At 39.1% G+C, this 21,447-nt stretch overlaps 1 protein-coding gene and 1 long non-coding RNA gene across 2 annotated transcripts in view; one reads left to right on the top strand and one right to left on the bottom strand.

Moving 5' to 3' along the window:
• The window catches only part of JAZF1 (JAZF zinc finger 1), a 619,397-nt gene extending 600,365 nt beyond the window's left edge, over positions 1-19,032 (bottom strand). The window contains exon 1 of the mRNA XM_053714185.1: positions 18,831-19,032. Coding sequence (XP_053570160.1) covers positions 18,831-18,948 — 118 coding nt within the window. The 5' untranslated portion in view covers positions 18,949-19,032. The remainder of the gene's footprint in view (positions 1-18,830) is intronic.
• Positions 1-21,447, top strand: part of LOC128660373 (uncharacterized) — a 233,830-nt gene that overhangs the window by 94,078 nt on the left and 118,305 nt on the right. The window lies entirely within an intron of this gene.

Raw genomic sequence — 21,447 nt, forward strand, 5'->3', positions numbered from 1 at the left:
GCAGACTGCTCAATGAGGTGAAGAAGAATCCTAGAGTGTCAGCTAAAGACTTACAAAAGTCACTGGCAAATGCTAACATCCCTGTTAGCGAATCTACAATACGTAAAACACTAAAGAAGAATGGATTTCATGGGAGGATACCACAGAGGAAGCCACTGCTGTCCAAATAAAACATTGCTGCACGTTTACAGAAGAGCACCTGGATGTTCCACAGCAGTACTGGCAAAATATTCTGTGGACAGATGAAACCAAAGTTGAGTTGTTTGGAAGAAACACACAACACTATGTGTGGCGAAAAAGAGGCACAGCACACCAACATCAAAACCTCATCCCAACTGTGAAGTATGGTGGTGGGGGCATCATGGTTTGGGGCTGCTTTGCTGCATCAGGGCCTGGATGGATTGCTATCATCAAAGGAAAAATGAATTCCCAAGTTTATCAAGAAATTTTGCAGGAGAACTTCTTAAGGCCATCTGTCTACCAGTTGAAGCTCAACAGAAGATGGGTGTTGCAACAGGACAATGACCCAAAGCATAGAAGTAAATTAACAACAGAATGGCTTAAACAGAAGAAAATACGCCTTCTGAAGTGGCCCAGTCAGAGTCCTGACCTCAACCCGATTGAGATGCTGTGGCATTCACACCAGACATCCCAAGAATATTGCTGAACTGAAACAGTTCTGTAAAGAGGAATGGTCAAGAATTACTCCAGACCATTGTGCACGTCTGATCTGCAACTACAGGAAACGTTTGGTTGAAGTTATTGCTGCCAAAGGAGGTTCAACCAGTTATTAAATCCAAGGGTTCACATACTTTTTCCATCTGCACTGTGAATGTTTACATGGTGTGTTCAATAAAAACATGGCAACATTTCATTCTTTGTGTGTTATTAATTTAAGCAGACTGTGATTGTCTATTGTTGTGACTTAGATGATGATCAAATCACATTTTATGACCAATTTGTGCAGAAATCCATATCATTCCAAAGGGTTCACATACTTTTTCTTGCAAGTGTATATACACACACACACACGCACACACACAAATTGATCAGCCACAACATTAAAACCACCTTCCTAATATTGTGTAGGTCCCCCTTGTGCTGCCAAATCGGCTCTGATGCGTCGAGGCATGGACTCCACAAGACCTCTGAACATATCCTGTGGTATCTGGCACCTAAACATTAGCAGCAAGTTGCGAGGTTGGTACTTTCATGGATCGGATTTGTTGTTCCAGCACATCCCACAGATGCTCAATTGGATTGAGATCTGGGGAGTTTGGAGGTGAAGGCAACACCCTGAACTATTTTTCGTATGCCTAAAACCATTCCTGAACATTTTTTGCAGTGTGGCATGGGTGCATTAGCCTGCTGAAAGAAACCACTGCCATCAGGGAACACCTTTGTCATGAAGGACTGTATGTTGTCTGCAACAATCTCTAGGTAGGTGGAATGTGTCAAAGTAACATCCACATGAATGCCCAGACCCAAGGTTTCCCAGCAGGACATTGCCCAGAGCATAACACTGCCTCCTCCGGCCTGCCTTCCTCCCATAGTGCATCCTGCTGCCATCTCTTCCCAAGGAAAATGACGCACACGCACCCGGCTATTCACCTATCTAAAAGAAAACATGATTTATCAGACCAGGCAACCTTCTTTCATTGCTCCATGGTCCAGTTCTGATGCTCACATCCCCATTGAAGGCACTAGCGAAGGTGGACAGGGGTCATATCAGGGGTACTCTGACCGGTCTGCGGCTACGCAGCAAACTGCAATACACTGTGTGTTGTGAAACGTATTCATTTTTTTTTAGCAATTTTAGATACTGAAGCTCTTTTGTGTGCTTGGACCAGACGGGCTAACCTTCGCTCAGCATAAAAAAAGCTTTCCTGGAGCATTTCAGTCCCTGGTAGTGCAACTGAAGCAAACAATCAACTGTGGATGGCAAGTCACTGTCAAAAGGTATCCGGGATAATGTTGTGGACAGGCACAAGTCAGGAGATGGATCCAAGAAAATATCAAAGGCTTTATCAATGCCTAGAACCACATAGAAATCTATTATTAAGAAGCGGAAGTTATTTGGTACAATGCAGACCCTCTCTGGATCAGGACGTCGCTCCAAACTGGATGAAAGAGCCAGGAGGAAACTGGTTTGAGAGGAAACTGGTTTGAGAGGCTACCAAGAGACCCACAGCACCTCTGAAGCAGTTGCAGGAATTTATGACAAAAAATGGTCATTGCGTGCATGTGACAACAATATCACAAATTCTCCACAAATGTGGCTTGTATGGGAGGGTTGCATGAAAAAAAGCCACTCCTCAAGAAAGGCCACATGCAGTCACAGCAGAGCGTTGCCATAACACACCTAGGAGATTCTGAGGTCACATAGAAAAAAGTGTTATGGTCAGATGAGACTAAAATTTAATTATTTGGCCTCAACACCAAATATGTCTGGAGGAAATCCAATACAGCTCACCATCCAAATAACGCCATACCTAGAGTAAAGCATGGAGGTGGTAATATCCTGTTATGGGGGTGTTTCACTGGAGCACTTGTCAGGATAGATGGAATAATGGATGGGGCAAAATACCGTCAAATTCTTGAGGAAAATCTGCTGCCCTCTGGCAGGATGTTGTCAATGGGAAGGTTTACCTTCCAACATGACAATGACCCAAAGCACACAGCAAAACTGACCACACAGTGGTTGAAGGAGAAAAAGGTGAATGTCCTTGTCCATGGCCTAGTCAGAGGGCAGACTTAAACCTCACTGAATATCTGTGGCATGACTTGAAGACTGCAGTCCACAGTCACCATCAAATGTAACGGAACTGAGCAGTTCTGCAAAGAAGAGTGGGCAAATATTGCACAGCCTAGATGTGCAAAGTTAGTAGAGATATATCCCAACAGACTAAAGGCTGTAATTAAAGCAAAAGGTGGTTCAACAACATACTGACACAAGGGGTGATCCTTTTTCCAAATCAGTGATTCTGTTTTTGAATTGTCTTTATTTTTGCCTGACATGTTGGTGTTATATCTTTTACTTGGATGTTATAAGTTGCACTGAGTAATTACAACTGGATAAAGAAAAACTGTGTCTGTCTTTATTTCAGGCTGCAAAGCAACAAAATGTTGATTCAAATACCCACTGCATATAACACGGTATTCTATTATATAAATATGCCAAAAATACTTATACAAGACATATGACTAATAGAGAGGAAAAGAAGAAAAATGTTGATAAAGAAGGGAAAAATATAAGGAAACCTGGTTATAAAATTGGGCATAGACATCAAGTGGTTATGGAGCGTGCTAAAGAGACTCATGGTCCATGGAGAAAACTTAATGAGGTGAGGAGCACACAAATATAGGCAGACAGAAGGTGTCATTGAAACATTTTGTATTATTAAAGTGACATAAATCACTTGAAAGTGATGCAGCATAACTAAACAGCTGACAGGAAAATATCACCTGAGAATCTCTATGTAAAAAAGGAAGATATTTTACCTCAAAATGTACTCAGCTCACCAGAGTAAGTGATGTGTAAACAGTTATCTTTCAGTTAATGCCCAGCTCCAGGTAAAAAAAAAAAAAGAAAGAAATAAACAGCAGCCTATCAGCAGTGCTGAGGTCATGAACTCTTTACCGCAATCTCATGAGATTTCACTTAACTCTCGTGAGATTTCATAGTAAACTTCCTTAAACTGAATAGGGAAATAACATAAGTGTGCATGAGGCACGCTCCCTTGCAGGTCCCGGGACAGGCATACTGATTTGCTGCTTAACCCCTTAGTGACCAGAGCACTTTTCCATTTGTTGACTGTTTAGGACCAAGGCTATTTTTACATTTCTGCTGTGTTTGTGTTTAGCTGTAATTTTCCTCTTACTCATTTACTGTACCCACACATATTATATACCGTTTTCTCGCCATTAAATGGACTTTCTAAAGATATCATTATTTGTATCATATCTTATAATCTACCATAAAAAAATATAAAATATGTTTTCTAACTTTGACCCCCAAAATCTGTTACACATCTACAACCACCAAAGAACACACATGCTAAATAGTTTCTAAATTTTGTTGTAAGTTTAGAAATACCAAATATTTACATGTTCTTTTTATAGTTATAGGGCAATAAGTACAAGTAGCACTTTGCTATTTCCAAACCATTTTTTCCCCCAAAATTAGCAATAGTTATATTGGAACACTGATATCTGTCAGGAATCCCTGAATAACCCTTGACATATATATATATATATATATATATATATATATATATATATATATATATATATATATATATATATATATATATATATATATATATATATATATATATTTTAGTAGACAACCCAAAGCATTGATTTAGGCCCATTTTGGTATATTTCATGCCACCATTTCACCGTCAAATGCAAGCAAATAAAAAAGAATGTTCACTTTTTTACAAACTTTAGGTTTCTCACTGACATTATTTACAAACAGCTTGTGCAATTATGGCACAAATGGTTGTAAATGCTTCTTTGGGATCCCCTTTGTTTAGAAATAGCAGACATTTATGGCTTTGGCATTACTTTTTGGTAAATAGAAGGCCGCTAAATGCTGCTGCGCACACTTGTAATATGCCCAGCATTTAAGGGGTTAATTATGTAGTTTGTAGGGAGCTTGTAGGGTTAATTTTAGCTTTAGTGTAGTGTATTAAACAACCCAAAGTATTGATCTAGGCCCAATTTGGTATATTTCATGCCACCATTTCACCGCCAAATGCAATCAAATTTAAAAAAAAAACTTAACTTTTTCACAATTTTAGGTTTCTTACTGAAATTATTTATAAACAGCTTGTGCAATTATGGCACAAATGGCTGTAAATGCTTCTCTGGGATGCCTTTTGTTCAGAAATAGCAGACATATATGGCTTTGGCGTTGCTGCTTGGTAATTAGAAGGCCGCTAAATGCCGCTGTGCACCACACTTGTATTATGCCCAGCAGTTAAGGGGTTAATTAGGTAGCTTGTAGGGTTAATTTTTAGCTTTAGTGTAGAGATCACCCTTCCACCTGACACATCCCACCCCCTGATCCCTCCCTGACCCCATCAAACAGCTCTCTTCCCTTCCCCACCTCACAATTATCACTGCCATCTTAAGTACTGGCAGAAAGTCTGCCAGTACTAAAAAAAAAAGCATTTTTTTTATTTTATTTTTATATTGCTTCTGCAGTGTTGGATCCCCCCTTAGCCCCCAACCTCCCTGATCCCCCCATACAGCTCTCTAACCCTCCCCCTCTACCTATTTGCCGCCATCTTGGGTACTGGCAGTTGTCTGCCAGTACCCAAATTGCCCCAAAAAAATGTGTTTTTTTTATTTTTAAAATTAAAAATATATATTTTCTGTAGTGTAGCTGCCCCCCCCCTCAATACCCTACCCACCCTCCCCCTCCCAGATCCCTTCCCCAGCATGTTTTATCCCACCCTCCCTCTCCCTCCTTCCCATTGCTTTGAATTAATAGCCGGGTAAATGCGGCGTGCGCGTGCACACACCAGCACCCCCCCCCCCCGGTCACAACCACGGCACTTACCTATCGTATATACAAGTAAGCACAGCCGGATGCGTACATCGACGGGCCGCCCACCCGTCTCCCTACTGCAGCTCCCACCCACCAACGATCGGCTCCATCGTTGGCCGATGCAGAGAGGGCCACAGAGTGACTCTCTCTGCATCGGTGGGGTAAAAAGGGTATTGCAGTGATGCCTCAATATTCAGGCATCACTGCAATACCCTTTTTACCCCACCGATGCAGATCGCTTCCAGAGCTTCAAACCCCAGAGAACGTGTCTAGCATGTCCTTGGTGGTTAAGGGGTTAAAGTCCATTACAATGGGGTGTGAACACTTAGGACATTTTGAGATAAAATATCTTATTCAGGTGATATTTTCTAGTCAGCTTTTTACAGCTATGCTGCATCAATTTCAAGTAACTCAACATTTGGTTATCATGGTTCTTTAAGTTTACCACTTCTCTTTCAACGATGAGAGCCTTCTTAGACAGGCTCTGGAGCATGTACATTATCTTGAGCACTATATGGCAATAGTTTGTAATAATGTTATACATACAGGGCCCCATTCACACAATTGTGAACACAACTTGGGCCCGAATGCTGCAGGTTTGTGCAAGCAGGTCTGGAAGGCTAGTCAAGTAGCTGCAGTCTTAAAACCGCTGCTACGTAGGGCAAAATTAATTACAAGGTGAATGCCCCAATCGATTGCAGGCTTGCTCATTTGTGGGTTAAAACACTGCTTCATAAACCATCTCCGCTAAAACTGGATTGAAATCACCCTGGAGTCATTCGACTGGGGTGATTGACAAGCCCTACGATCACGCAATTGGTTGCGTGAGGGTAGGGAGGCAGTAATCCCTTGTGTAATGATAAATATGGGAAACAAATTTGCCAGACAATTTGCTATAAGATGCGGACAGGTTAACAACATGTGAATTCCTGTCCACTCACAAATTGATCAATCTTGCCACAGCCTCTCCACCACCTCAAGGGTGGCAGAGTTAAATCATCCTGGTCAGGATCGATCGAGATAACTGACAAGCCATACTATCGTGCAATTGGTTGAGAATGAGTAGGGGGTGCGGCCGCACACGCAATAGTTTGTGCAATAATAACTGCAGGCAGCGATACAAGATGGGCAAGGCCTATGATAAATGGGGGCCATAGTGTCACATGTGCCCACTTCTGAGTTCTACCTCAGTATGCTCTCATGAGAAAATTTGCAACAAAGGATACCAAGAGAAAGAGGTATACTTGATAAAAGAACTGAATCTTTTTTTTCTTCTTTTTTTAATATATTATCTTTCTGAATCATGAAAGTGAAATTTTGACATCCACGTCCCTTTAATAACAATAGTCTGCACGCCAAGCACTTTAAGTCCACTAGAGTGGCGAGCGAGACATTGCCCAAAGCACCAGAGAATTATTAGCATATTTGCCATTGTTTTTGGCAATTAGAAGGTCACTGGTGCAACTGCGCACAAAACTTCTGAAATTCTCGGTAGTGAAGGGGTTAATCAGGTAGCTTGTAAGGTTAATTTTACCTCTAGTGTAGAGATTACCCTCCCACCTCCTGATCCTTAACAAACAACTCTTATCTCCCTCACCCCCCCCCCCCCCCACTGGTCCCCACCATCTTAGGTATTGGTAGACACTCTGCCAGTATGAAGTTTTAGGGTTAGTATTTATATATATATATATATACACATCCAATTCAAGTAAAGGATAAGCACTCTTTAACCCCAGGTTGAGGTAAGCATATTCCAGGGTGCATGTGTCAGATATAAACAGACCAGAGCAAAGACAGCACTCACTGGATTTAAGTAAAAAATAACTTTTATTGAAAAAAAAGTTAAAAGCATAGTCCCATGACGTTACGGTGTCCACAGACACCTTTGTCAAATGGCATCAATCCAGTGAGTGCTGTCTGCTCCGGGCTATATATAAATATATCCCAAACATCTCTCTAACCCTCCCCCCTTTCACTAGATGCTGCCATCTTAGGTACTAGCAGCTGTCTGCCAGTACTCCGTTTGTAAAAAAAATTGTATTATTTATTTAGACAAATACATTTCCACTCCACCGATAGTATGGAGAACCCCCTCCCTCACCCCTTTCCATGGTGGAGGGAACCCATCTCTCCCTTCCCTCACTAAACCTTTATTTTTCCATAGGTAGGCAATCCCCCCCTTCCTCACCTCCCTCCTGCAGTGCACCGCACACCCGCCTCTCTCCTTCACTCCCACACCACCCCCCAGCATCATGTGATGCTGGGGGTGGTGTGGGAGGGAAGGAGTGAGGCGGGTGGGCGGTGCACTGCAGTGGGTAGTGTGGGAGGGGTGACAGCGTGTCACTGTCTGTATCTGCAACCTACCTTCATATGGTAAAGGGAGCACGATCAGCGTTCCATTACCATATGAAGGCAGATGTGGTCTTAGCTATCAAAGTCGACAGCTGGGACCGCAGAATGAGGCAGAAGGTTGGACGTAGCTACTAGGCAAAGTAACCTGTGACAAAGTAGCTACGTCCAAAGTCAAAATTAAATGTTTATGATTCAGATAGAGCATACAGTTTTAAGAGACTTTACAATTTACTTCCATTATCAAATTGTGTACAGTATTTTTATATGCACAGTTTCCAAGGTTTCAGCTCTTAATGAGCATGTATAAGTGTTCACAGTGTCTGCGAGTCTGTGATTTGCGGTTGGCTGTCACATGATACAGGGGCCTTCAAATTGAATTACATTTTGAAATGCGAGTACAGCTCATTTAAAATATAGAGTAAAAGCTATTGCAATCTTTTTATTATGCACTTGTTGATTACACAATTCTACTGAATTCAATGGTCCTTTAACTTACAGAAACAAATTAGCATAGCAGGAAACACATTTATATCCTGTGTCATGTACTGTTTAATTAAATCAAGCAATGTTAATCTTTGTGAAAATGTATTGTACACTAACCCTCCAAAGAAGAAAAAGAGTTTAACAAACCTAGGTGTATATACCTATTGGTAACTAAATGTAGGAATTATTTGCTTCAAGTAATATATATAGCCTGTAAGATGCATTATGTCAAAACAACACAACAAAATTTAGGCCAAATATCTTATATTTAAAAAACACTAAGAAATGTTTGTCATAAGTATGGCATTTTGCAAATCAATTTATACCAGAAGTAAAATAGTATGTGATATTGTTAAAAAAAGAATACCAAATAGAGTATGACAAAGCCAGCAAACTATTAAAGGGACATTAAACACTCAATTTGTCTTTGCATGAATGTTTTGTAGATGATCCATTTATATAGACCATACAGGGTTTTTTTGTTTGTTTTTTAATTCTATAGTTTTGCTTATTTTTAAATAACATTGCTCTGATTTTCAGACTCCTAACCAAGCCCCAAAATTTTAGGAGAATACTGACGTATACCTACTCCAGCTTGCTCCTGTTTGTGTTGAGTTTTTTCATATGCAGAGGAAGGGGGAGTGTCTGTTATTTCCCACTTAAAGTGGGTTTTCCAGCTACCTTTTCAACATAGCTAAACTCGAAGCTTCTAAGGGTACGTTTTTAAACGGTTTTATACTGGATTTTTATATCAGTGTCTGTGCATATTATTCTTTATTGTAGTGTCTATAACATGCAGTTATATGAAAATTAGTGTATACTGTCCCTTTAAATAGACAGAGGTGGTAAGGGTGTATAACAGAAGGAGTAGAGGTGTGTGACTATTGGGGAGTGGTGAGGGTATTGTCAGGCTATTGCTGAGTGGCCTTAGATTATATATATATATACAGGGAGTGCAGAATTATTAGGCAAATGAGTATTTTGACCACATCATCCTCTTTATGCATGTTGTCTTACTCCAAGCTGTATAGGCTCGAAAGCCTACTACCAATTAAGCATATTAGGTGATGTGCATCTCTGTAATGAGAAGGGGTGTGGTCTAATGACATCAACACCCTATATCAGGTGTGCATAATTATTAGGCAACTTCCTTTCCTTTGGCAAAATGGGTCAAAAGAAGGACTTGACAGGCTCAGAAAAGTAAAAAATAGTGAGATATCTTGCAGAGGGATGCAGCACTCTTAAAATTGCAAAGCTTCTGAAGCGTGATCATCAAACAATCAAGCGTTTCATTCAAAATAGTCAACAGGGTCGCAAAAAGCGTGTGGAAAAACCAAGGCGCAAAATAACTGCCCATGAACTGAGAAAAGTCAAGCGTGCAGCTGCCAAGATGCCACTTGCCACCAGTTTGGCCATATTTCAGAGCTGCAACATCACTGGAGTGCCCAAAAGCACAAGGTGTGCAATACTCAGAGACATGGCCAAGGTAAGAAAGGCTGAAAGACGACCACCACTGAACAAGACACACAAGCTGAAACGTCAAGACTGGGCCAAGAAATATCTCAAGACTGATTTTTCTAAGGTTTTATGGACTGATGAAATGAGAGTGAGTCTTGATGGGCCAGATGGATGGGCCCGTGGCTGGATTGGTAAAGGGCAGAGAGCTCCAGTCCGACTCAGACGCCAGCAAGGTGGAGGTGGAGTACTGGTTTGGGCTGGTATCATCAAAGATGAGCTTGTGGGGCCTTTTCGGGTTGAGGATGGAGTCAAGCTCAACTCCCAGTCCTACTGCCAGTTTCTGGAAGACACCTTCTTCAAGCAGTGGTACAGGAAGAAGTCTGCATCCTTCAAGAAAAACATGATTTTCATGCAGGACAATGCTCCATCACACGCGTCCAAGTACTCCACAGCGTGGCTGGCAAGAAAGGGTATAAAAGAAGAAAATCTAATGACATGGCCTCCTTGTTCACCTGATCTGAACCCCATTGAGAACCTGTGGTCCATCATCAAATGTGAGATTTACAAGGAGGGAAAACAGTACACCTCTCTGAACAGTATCTGGGAGGCTGTGGTTGCTGCTGCACGCAATGTTGATGGTGAACAGATGAAAACACTGACAGAATCCATGGATGGCAGGCTTTTGAGTGTCCTTGCAAAGAAAGGTGGCTATATTGGTCACTGATTTGTTTTTGTTTTGTTTTTGAATGTCAGAAATGTATATTTGTGAATGTTGAGATGTTATATTGGTTTCACTAGTAAAAATAAATAATTGAAATGGGTATATATTTGTTTTTTGTTAAGTTGCCTAATAATTATGCACAGTAATAGTCACCTGCACACACAGATATCCCCCTAAAATAGCTATAACTAAAAACAAACTAAAAACTATTTCCAAAACTATTCAGCTTTGATATTAATGAGTTTTTTGGGTTCATTGAGAACATGGTTGTTGTTCAATAATAAAATTAATCCTCAAAAATACAACTTCCCTAATAATTCTGCACTCCCTGTATATATATATATATATATATATATATACATATATATATATATATATATATATACACACACACACATATATACACATACATACATACATATCTGTATATAATAAGGTAAAATAATTAATTTGTAGATGAAACTGGCTAATGTAAGTTAAATTCTAAAATCAGAATTTTCAGCCCCAAACACCCTCTACACTCAATGCACAGAACTTCTGCTGTGCCCAGATACACATCACAAGCCAGGATATCCCAATTATCCTGGCTTCAAAGGAAGCCTGTATAAAGAGTTCCCCTATCTGGAGGAGCGGACGGTCAGTCTGTAAGGATAATGGAGTATATAAACATTCTCAAAGGATGTAGCTCATATCATCTAGGTGCTAAATTGTCCCATACTGAGTTCAAATCCATGGAATTCATTAGTCACATCACTGTGAAATAATAAAGAAGGTCTTTTAAAACATCTTTAACCCTGTGAGTGCAGAAAGCATAGGAGAATTCAAATCTGGGTTTTAAAAATGAGAAAGTAGAACTTTATATAAAATGAATAGTGTAATTTCAAATATTCCAAAAAATGTTTTGCAAACCTTCAGGATAAAAATAAATGCTTTTCTTTGTTTTTCAGAACCTGGTCTGACCGGGAAATTCCAAATAATAGACATGTAATAAACCAACAAGATGTCCTATGAATATTGGTCATAAACATAAGTCCATGCACTCAAAAATTATTAGAAACATGAAATATACTGTATTCATATTAAGATACAATATAATGCCAGGATGTTGAATGCTATGATTCTGGGGAGAGCAAATAATTAACAGTATAATTGCTTACTAATATGATACTAGAAGTATACTCATGTTTAGTCTCTATAAATACATGGTAAATTATATCAGATGGGACATATAGGTTGACCAGACAAGTTTATTAATATCAGGAAATAGTGAATATGAAATATACAATTAAAGGGACATTCAACACTGCCCACAACAATAATCTATGTTTCTAAACTAAGTATAAAGAGCAAGCTTCAACGTTCCCCCTTTCTCTTACTTACTGCCTTCACTGTTCAATCCTCATCGATAACTTCAAAATTTGTCTCCTAATATGGCTGCTTAACTCCCCCCACTGTGACGTATAGCTCGTCTTCTTCAAACTAGCCGGCAGCTATATCCCATTTCTCCTACTTCAATACCAGCGCGTTCACGGGCGTTAGCGCATGCGCGATACAATAGGAACATTAAAAGCGGAACCATAATAACCCAAGTTGTTTCCGTTCCGATTATCTTACTTATAGTACTCCATTACGTAATATAAGCGGAACGGAAACAACTTGGATTATTTTGGTTCCGCTTTTAGTGTTCCTAGTATATTGCGCATGCGCTAACGGCCGTGAACGCGCTTGGATTTCAGTCCGGGGAATGGGCTCTCATTGGCTGCTAGTTTGAGAAAGAAGGCGAAGACGTCACGGTGGGGGGAGTTAGGAAGACATGTTAGGACACCAATTTAGAAGATAACAATGACGATTCAACAGTGAAGGCGGTAAGTAAGAGAAAGGGGGCACCTTGGAGCTTGATCTTTTTATTTAGTTTTGAAACATAGATTACTGTTGTGGGCAGTGTTGAATGTCCCTTTAAAAGATATAGTAAGCTGTTAGCAGTGTTGAAAATGAAACTATTTGTCTTTGTCTGCTGCCCCCGATGGCCTAAATCCAGTATTACAACCAAAAGCTAATTTGCTGCTCAGGAAGGTGTTTCCCAAATAGCCAATTAAATGTTCAGCTCCGAGGGCCTATCAAACTCTTGTGGCAATGATTAAAGAAAAGAAGGAGGGGTTTATCTTTGATAAAGATTGCCACACACACTAGAGAGGACAGACTCAAGGAGATATAACGGTTGAATGAGAGAGATTTTGGGACACTTTCTTGGACAAAGGAAGATAACAATTTGAGGCCTGTATCCTTACAATAGTGAGAAAATCCTTTCTTATATGATCTACAAGAACAAGCTGAACATTAATTTCTATATAAATATAATTCAGTGTGTATATAAATTTTAACTAATATAAGAATTTAGGAATAAATATTAATTTCAATTGTTTCGTATATACATTTTAATTGGAGGTTATTTTAAAGAATAATAATAAATAAATTATGTTTATAACCTGGTATATACCTACAGTATGAGAGTAAAGGGGATGTGCAAAAAGGAAGACATGAAGGGTATGATGGGGGAAATGATGTTATGTGCGGAAGAAGGGTAAGGATGTGGCAGGAGTTGGACAAGTGACTGCGAGGAGGGCGAAAATCTATTGATGGTGGGGTAAATGTTCTTGAAGAAGAAATAAAAAAGGAGGGTCTGTGAGTCTGGGGGAGTGTAAATGTAAGGAGAGGAGGGAACACCTACATACACAATGACAATAAAGAAGATGATTTATGGTAGAAAATGAGAAGATAGAGAGTATATGATAAAAGAGAAAGAATGGAAGATTTAAAGGGATATGAAACCCAAACATTTATTTTGTGATACAGACAGTGCATACAATTTAAAAACAAACTTTCCAATTTACTTTTCTATTATCACATTTTCTTTGTTCCCATGATATTCTTTGTTGAAGAGATACCTAGGTAGGCTGCCATCTAGTGCTCTTGAAAATTAATAAGATTCTTGCGAAGCTGCTGCCATATAGTGCTCCAGAAATGGGCATGCTCCTAAGCTTATGATCCTGCTTTTCAACCAAAGATATCAAGAGAACAAATAAAAATGGGTAATAGAAGTAAATTAGAAAGTTGTTTAAAATTGCCAGCTCTATTTGATTCATAAAATAATTATTTGGGTTTTTATATCCCTTTAACAAGGAAATGTGAATTAAAGAGACAGAAACAAAAAAATAAACTATACTTGAGCCTCCCCTGCGTTTCTATTTACTGCTCTAACCTCACAGCAGCCTATGACTTTCTTCTGTTCCCTCTGTGTGCAGTCTGTGCAGTCAGGAAACAAATAACTTAAAAGGATATTGCAGAAATGAAAACCCGGGCACCATTGGTGCCTCAAAAACCGGCACCAAGATTTGTGAACCCTGGCACTGTCTTATATACATACCAAAACAGTTCCTAGATGTCATTCTAAACAGCATATTGGAGCCATGCTGTTTCTATATTTATAATAGTGAATGCATGTGACATGCTGAGATTTATAGTTCCTATGCGCACATATGAGCTAGAATTTACACCATACCCAAAACTTGTCATTATACTGTAATGTAGGTAGCTCTCCTTCTGATCCAGGACCCTACATAGCAAGAGAAACAACTCTCTAGCTAAAATTTGCCTTCCTGAAATTCTTTGAGGGACTTCACTGTCCTGACAAGACTTCTTAGCTAATCTCAACAGATCCGAGGGCAATGGAGAATTGGGCACTTCGATAGAGCGGGTAGTCAGGTAGTGCACTATCCAGGACTTACACAAATACTTTTTTTAATTACAGCAATGTTTTAGGCTTTTGGGTTACAAAAACGCTTCTGGTGCACAGATTGCAGAGGAATATCAACGGAGATTCATATACATGCAATCAGAGGGTTAAACAAGTGTGTTTGTATTACTGTATGTAAGTATACACACAAGCATATATACAATTCAATACAGTCAGCACTCAAGATACATAGAGGCATTCACTCATCCTCAGCAATCTCTTACTAGTCCAGGACTAGTGGGAAAAAAAATGTCAAGATAATTATAATGAAATATATCTGCTACATTGGCTTTCTGCACTCTGAAGATGATGTGCAGACTAGTAGTGTGTGGTACCCAGATGTTTAGAGTCCTTTCTCAGTTTTAATACTGTTGCTAAAAAGCCAAAATTCAAAATTCCAGAGAGGTAAATGGGCAAAAGTAAGACTAATCTTTGATAATAAACTTGTAACTCGTTTTTAACATCTGTGCTTTAAGGCATGGGTCAACAAATCTGTTTAAAATTTTAGGCACCAATAATATTATTTATAAGCCACATATACTTTTAGGAGTCAATGGTGTATATATATATATTAACCAAAAAAGTTAGAAGCCAGGGGAAAAATTCTAGGAGCGTTGTTCCCTGGTTTTTCGAGCCCTGCATTAAGGTACACATTCTACTTAGCTAATAAAATTAAAGGGATAGTCTAGTCCACTGGTTTTCAAACCTGTCCTCAGGCCTCCCTAACAGGCCACATTTTGTGGATATCTGAACTAGAGCACAGGCGAAACAATCAGCCGATTAGTAACCATGGTTATTTTACCTTCTGTCTTCCAAGGTAATCCTGAAAACCTTGACTGTTGGGGAGGCCTGAGGACAGGTTTGAAAACCAGTGGTTTAGTCAAAATGAAACTTTCATGATTCAGATAGAGAATACAATTTTAAGCAAATTTCTTATATACTCCTATTATCATTTTTTTCGTTCTCTTGGTATCTTTATTTAAATGTAAGCTTAGAAGCTGGCCCATTTTTGTTTCAGAACATGGATAGTGCTTGCTGATTGGTGGCTACATTTAGACAACAATAAAAATGCGCTACCCAGGTGCTGAACCAAAAATGGCTTCAAATAAAGATAACAAGAGAACAAAGAAAAATTAATAATAGGAGTAAATTAGAAAGTTGCTTAAAGGGACACTGAACCCAATTTTTTTCTTTTGTGATTCAGATAGAGCATGCAATTTTAAGCAACTTTCTAATGTATTCTTATTATCAAATTGTCTTCATTGTCTTGGTATCTTTATTTGAAAAGCAAGAATGTAAGTTAAGATGCCGGCCCATTTTTAGTGAACAACCTGGATTGTTCTTGCTAATTGGTGGATAAATTCACCCATCAATAAACAAGTGCTATCCAGTCTCTGAACCAAAAAATAGCTTAGATGCCTTCTTTTTCAAATAAAGATAGCAAGAGAACGAGGAAAAATTGATAATAGGAGTAAATAAGAAAGTTGCATAAAATTGCATGCTCTATCTGAATCACGAAAGAAAAAAAAAATTGGGTTCAGTGTCCCTTTAAAATTGCCTGCTCTATCTGAATCATGAAAGTTTAATTTTGACCAGCCTATTCCTTTAAGGGGCCATCACAGTGTTAAAATTACATACTCTAATCTGTTAGAGCATGTAATTGTAAAACTGGTGACCCTCTAATGCTATTTGTTGATCCTCCCCAAAGGGGTTAAAGACATACTTAAAGGGACATGAAACCCAACATTTTTCTTTTATGATTCAGATACAGAGTGTAATTTTTAACTTCCCCAATTTTCTTCTATTATTTAATTTGCTTCATTCTCTTGCTATCCTTTAATTAAAAGAATACCTAGCTATGTTCAGGAGCAGCAAAGCACTACTGGGAGCTAGCTGATAATTGGTGAATTCACATATATGTCTTGTCATTAGCTTACCTGATCTCTTCAGCTAACTCCCAGTAGTGCATTGCAGCTCATTCAACAAAGGACACCAAGAGAACAAAGCAAATTTGATAATAGAAGTACATTGTAAAAGTTGTTTAAAACTGTATGCTCTATCTGAATCATGGAAGATTTTTTTGGGTTGCATGTACCTTTAAAGTCCCGCTCTGGGCTCACAGAGCACTGCTGGTCCCAAGTGGAAACTGCCACGGATGCAATCAGCAGTGCTAGTCACATGACCCAGTTGCTCTGCGGGTCCCAAGCAGAACTTTGCAGGGGTTAAACTCATATCATAGAGGGTCGCTAGTGTTAAAATGACATGCTCTAAAGCAGCGGTCCATGGACCACTGGTGGTCCACGAGAAGATGTTGGTGGTCCTTGATACCATCAAGCAGGAATTAGTCTCCTCTGATGGTGTCACCCTGTCGTGCCGCAACTCCCTACAGTGCCTGGCTGGGCATCAGTGAAAATGGAGGAGTTAAATTACAATCTCCCTACTCATTAGGAAGTATTCTCTCAGTTTTGTCATTCAGTTAGTTAATTCCAAAAAATTATTCTTAAACATGTAAATATATACATAATGTAAACTTAGCTATGGTTATACTAGTTATGTACAGTATGTGTGTGTTAGTGTATGTATGTATATATATATATATATATATATATATATATATATATATATATATATATATATATATATAAAACAATTATTATTATGTTAGTGGTCCACAGGATTCAAAATTGTGAGTTTAGTAGTCCCTGAGGTTCGAAAGGTTGGCGACCCCTGCTCTAAAGGATTTAGAGAATGACACTTGAATCTGTTAGAGCATGCAACTTTAACACTATAATGGCACTTTGAAATAACTGTGAGCCTTTAAACCAAAACATTCAATTAACAATAAAGAAAATGACATTTATTATCATGTATGGTTTTCAAAAATACAAATTTATCTGCATTGGCACAAAGAATATAGGCTATAATACTTCAGGCATAGAGTTACACAGATGCATAAAGGGACACAGCACATTTCTTTTGTCTTGCTATAGAAGAAATACAGTATCAGGCAAGTCTCAACATCTGTCAAATTAACATTGTGTTTGCTGCAATTGTTTTTTAAACAGCCAAACTTCACCCGCCACTTGCCTTATTTGGAGGCTCCAATTTGGCTTTGAGTGTGCAAATGACAAGGCTATCTACAGTCATTTAAGCTTTTTCACTTCTAAAAATTAGAAAAGCCACAATTTTCAGAGCTAAATAACATGAAAGTGGCAAAATAAATATCTAGGTGTTTACTGTCCCTTTAAAATGGACATCAATAAAGATTAGCACATATGAGCATTGAAGTGACATCCCATTTAGTGATGTCTCCAGTGCTATTACCACTCTGTATATGACATTGCAAATGGTCCACATAAATAAGAGAGCATTTTTAAGATAATGATCAAAAGGGTAACAGGTTGATTCCAGATTACGAATGTTAAATGCTATGACAAATAAAAAAAGTCAGTGTTACAAGTTATAAATCCACTTTGCAAGTAACAGAACAGTTTAGTAATAAACCTGTATTATACAATCAGTCTTTTGGTTTTAGCTTTTCTTAGGGCAAAAACAGTTACTTTAGTAGGTTCAGTCTAAACTGTTCAGGAGAAAAGGTGTTAAATGGCTACCCATGGGTATAACATAAACTGTGAGCAGCTGCATGACTACAGCAGCACCCATAATCATTTATCACTGACGGAGTATTAATGCCACGGACCCCAATTCCCTCTGCACCCACACACCCACTTCTCCTCAGGCCTAGCCCACAGTAAGACATTAATGGCAGCGCCACGGCGGATATCATAATAATAATACACAGATCACGCAGCCGAGCCGCCCCCTAGCTACATTTATTTATTTATATATAATATGTTCTGCCTTCCTTCCGTTGCTGGACAGGCACACTGCAGAGAGGATGCCAAGCTAGTGACACCTTGACTGCGTGACCTGCAGTTGCTCTCAGCCTCCAGGCGTGCACTAGTAGAGGTGTGCAGCCACCACACCTAGCAACACTACTGACAGGACTCAGGCTACTAGCGGCTAAGGGCGACTAAACGGGCCCGGGACAGAGTGGTGGAGGAGGAGGTCGTGGTGGTGGTGGCTGAAGCATCATGTATCCCCCACCCAGGGGGCGTGTACCGTACCTAAGCAGGGCGCGCGGAGAGGGGTGCACCGCACAGCTGTGTGCAGTATATAGTGCAGAGGGGGTGGTGCGTGCAATGCATGGCTGGCTGCGCATATATGTGTATAGTGCATGACTTATGTATGTATTAGGGATTTCCCCACAGACCCATTTAACAGTGCATACTACTCCAATGCACAGATGTCAGCTAATGCGATGCACTTCAGTATACCCCAATGCTTTGCAATGGTGCACGTTTGCATATAAAAAGTGAGGGTGCACTGAGCTTATGAACACCCCAATGATGTTCAGGATGCCCCGTCTTGGGGTGGGAGTAGGAGTTCACCCATGGGGTACTCACCGATATGGTTGTCCTCGATGTGCTCGATGAGCTCGGCCAGGGTGGTAAAGTGGAGCCCGCAGCCCCCAAAGCGGCAGGTATTGGAGAAGAAGGAGGCGGCGGCGATGCCCGTCATCATGGTGTGGACATTGAGGTCCCAGGGGTTGGGAAGCAGGACAGCGATGGAGGGCTGTAGGATGGCAGCCGGTGCTGGAGGAGGGAGGGATGCAGAAGGGGAGGAGGCTGTACAGGCGTCGGGAGCGGAGGAGGCGGCGGTAGGGAGCAGCTGAGAGAAGGGGAGGAGGCAGCTGCTGCTGGGGCAGCAGAAGGAGGGATCCGAGCAACCCTCACAGCTGGAGTGACAGCGGCTGGCCTTGTGTGACAGCTAGGACCCGCTCCACCTGACAGGAGCCGCTACAACCTGCTACTACTACTGCACTTCAGTTAGCATAAAAGAACTCCATTCGTGATATATTACTTCCCCACCAGATGTTTCCTACATGTTGTTTTGCTTTTATATACTCTTAGTTTTTAATCTCGTTTTAACAGATTGCTTATCAGAGTCAGCACCTAGGCATCATAGGGGTTAAACATATCATTTTATTTGCAGGGTTTAAAAGTTTCCCATTTTCTGTAGGTATATGTGCTAAACATATTACCATTAATATTTATATCTGTAATATTGAAGAAAAAGAATACTAAGCAAAACTATTCAAAATAACAAAATTAATTTTATATAGTTTTTTTAATTGGTTAATTATAGTTACCCAAGGCAGGGACTTGCATACAGGTAGCATATTTATGGAAGTGCTGGTTAATGACACATAAAACAATCTGGTGATGTAAATGGTATAGGAACTTTATGTTGGATAGATACATGACAGATTATGTTTGGGAAACTTCTAATGGGGCAAATATATTCAAATTTTCCATAATGATTCTTCTCAATGACCTTATAGCTTCCAACTTCCTATGGGGCCTGGCCACAAGATCAATATTTTAGAAGTCTTAATGTGATGGTAAACTTTAGCTAATCAAATGCCATATATGTAATCTCTGCCATTAAAAAAAGTATACGTGTACCACCTTTTTTTTTTTTTTTTTAATCAGTGAAAGGGGTTACATCTGTGCCTAAAGTTAATGCTTCTATTACAATGTTATGTCGGCCCACATGGATAAACTTTTTTATATATGACAATTCCAATCAACATCCAATTAGTGTGTGTGTCATATGACACTCAAAGTCCAGCCCTTTGAAGTCCCTTAGCAAGCCTATGCAATGAGTGGGTGGGACTGATCTCTATATTATAGCCCAGCCAATAGAGGAAATGAATGGGGGCAGAGGAACAGAAAATACCAAGAAGGATTATAAATCTTTCATTATATATATATATATATATATATATATATATATATATATATATATATATATATATATATACATACACTTTAATAGAATATAATTTTCATTGCAACATTCTTAAAGTCTGAAATTTACCATCACGTTAAGGGCCACTTATACAGTTATGACTATTAAGCACACAAATAATAATATATTTCTCTAAATTTCTCATTGACACAGTTCCAGATTTAGGTAAGGTTGCATGATGCCCTCCATTTGATGTCTGCTTTCCAGAGGGTTGTTTGTGGCCATCTGCTTGTCCACCCACCAAAAGTCCCAAAGCACACTGTTTTAGTTCCACTTTTTCCTAGTAGCACACATTTTTAGATCAGCTATTCCTTGAAGGACGCAAAAACAAGTCCAAAGGCTATAAATGAGACATCCCTGCTCTAAATGAAAGGTGATAAATGCATCTGCCAACTAATATGTATTTTTGTTTTCTTATGATATCTTTTTTCCTCATTTTGAAAAATTTCCTCATTGGATTTATAGACAAACCAAAACTATGTGTTCTATAATCTATTAATATCATAAATAAAAAGGCAAGAAAACAATATCAAGTGCAAATAATAATACATCTCATACATAAATAGAACACAGCTAATAAAGCTCTAAGGGCTAGATTACAAGTGGAGTGGTAGTTTGAGCCCTTATAACTTTTTTTATATTTTTTATCAGACCGTTTTAAAGGAATACTAAACCCAATTTTTTCAGATAGAGCATACAATTTTATTTTTTTTAAATACACTTTTATTAAGGTTTAATACATTAAATGATACATAAACAATGCAAAACAAACAAGAAAAGTAAATAAAAGAAAAAACAATGAATCATAAACTTGGCAATAACATTCTTGATACAGTTTGCTTCTATCTATTACATCATAGAAGAAATAACAACGTACCACATTATATAAGTGATAACTCATATTGCCATGTTTCATTAATTGTATTTGCTAAATGAATCACATTCATGACAGCAGCAATCTTAATACAAATCAAGAAAAATTAGCTTTACATACCGTATTATATAAATAATAATTCATATTGCCATGTTGCATTATTTATGTTTGTTAGTACATATAATTTGTATTAAGCCTCCTTTTTATTTTCTTCCCTCCCCTCTCACCTTCCCTCCCTGGATGTCTTCCCCCTCCTCACCCCTTACTCAAGAAAAATGAATGAAGAAAAAAAAAAAGAAGGGGGAAAAGGGGAGAGATTAACTTGATCATATATT

This window comes from Bombina bombina, chromosome 5, assembly GCF_027579735.1.
Source record: "Bombina bombina isolate aBomBom1 chromosome 5, aBomBom1.pri, whole genome shotgun sequence".
Taxonomy (NCBI): Eukaryota; Metazoa; Chordata; class Amphibia; order Anura; family Bombinatoridae; genus Bombina; species Bombina bombina.